Source organism: Octopus bimaculoides, chromosome 14 (assembly GCF_001194135.2).
Source record: "Octopus bimaculoides isolate UCB-OBI-ISO-001 chromosome 14, ASM119413v2, whole genome shotgun sequence".
Lineage (NCBI taxonomy): Eukaryota > Metazoa > Mollusca > Cephalopoda > Octopoda > Octopodidae > Octopus > Octopus bimaculoides.
In genome coordinates, this window is record NC_068994.1 from 22136756 (window position 1) to 22138084 (window position 1329).

The 1329-nt window shown below is 32.9% G+C and overlaps 1 protein-coding gene across 1 annotated transcript in view; it reads right to left on the minus strand.

The window, feature by feature from the left end:
• LOC106873660 (SH3 and PX domain-containing protein 2A) overlaps nt 1-800 on the minus strand; it is a 90525-nt gene extending 89725 nt beyond the window's left edge. The window contains exon 1 of the mRNA XM_052972755.1: nt 292-800. Within this exon, the coding sequence (XP_052828715.1) occupies nt 292-360 (69 nt within the window). The 5' untranslated portion in view covers nt 361-800. The remainder of the gene's footprint in view (nt 1-291) is intronic.
• Nucleotides 801-1329: the final 529 nt, after the last annotated feature.

Below are 1329 nucleotides of genomic sequence, written 5' to 3' on the forward strand. Positions count from 1 at the left end.
ATATATATATATATATATATATATATATATATATATGCATACAGATGTAAATATTTATAGACAAATAGATATAAATATTATTTATATACATTATATATGTCATATATCATATTATAATATACATCTTATCGTGTGAGTGTGTGTATAATATATAATAGCTACGTGTGTGTATAGACATCTAATTTGAAGTTCAAATAGTGACAATAAACTATTATGAATTTAATTTCCAAAGAAAAAAAAGCACATTTATGATCAGCTAGATATATACAAAAACTCATGCAATATACTTACATAATGTTTACCAGGGAAACGACGTTTTTCAACGTCGATAACTTCCACCGAGTGGACTGAGTTTTTCATGACTGAACAGGAATAAAATGCTGGTGTGTTTGTGTTCGGAATTCTACTTTTTATAGTTTACTGTTTTAAAAAAGAAATATATATATATATATATTTATATATATATGTGTGTGTCTGTGAATGTATGCGTGTATTTGTTGTCTATTTGTTTTATCTAATTCACTACGTAGATAAATATATTTAAGCGTATTTCTGCATATTTATCTGGGTGTATAATACGTGGTGTGTGTGCGCATGGAAAGTTGCCGTTTAGTCACTGACACTGATTGACAGAAAAAGGAAGAGACAGGAAGGTCAATGTGAGAGACATTTGAGAGTTACAGAGAGCTACGAAAAAAAACAGTGATCATTAGCCACTGTGTGAGATAGTGGAAGAATGAATTTCAGAAGTAAACAGAGAGCTTGAGCGACAGAGAAAAAAAAAGTTGGGGGGGGGGGTTAAATTGAAACAAATAGTGAACAAGAAACAATGAGATTAGAGCTGAGTGTAGCGAATGCAAAAAATTAGCTAAAAACGAGATGTTTAATGTTGTTTCGAAGTTTTAGAGTCTAAAGCAGGTGCGAAAGCTTTTTTTCTTGAGTGTTATTTTAATGTTGGCACTTCAACATTCACCAGAGAACAGGTTGTCTAGTTAAGTTTCTCTAATGGGAAGGGGCTATGGGGATTGAAATGAGGGCGGACGTATTGCTACGGTTGATAAAACTGAAATAGTTTTAAACTTTTTTAACTTCTCTACATAGATGCAATTCGTCATTAATAAAGTGAGAGGGGACAAAAAGATTAATATTTTGGCTCGTAAACGCTAGTATTAGACATCTTGAGAACCGCTGGTTTAGTTAGCAAATTACACGTCACATGGCGTTTAAAAGGATATGTTTTCAAAATTGTGTGTCGCGGGTGTGCATCTATGTGTGTGAGCATGTGTGTGTGTGTGAGAGAGAGAGAGAGTAAGGGAGGTTGCTAGCACA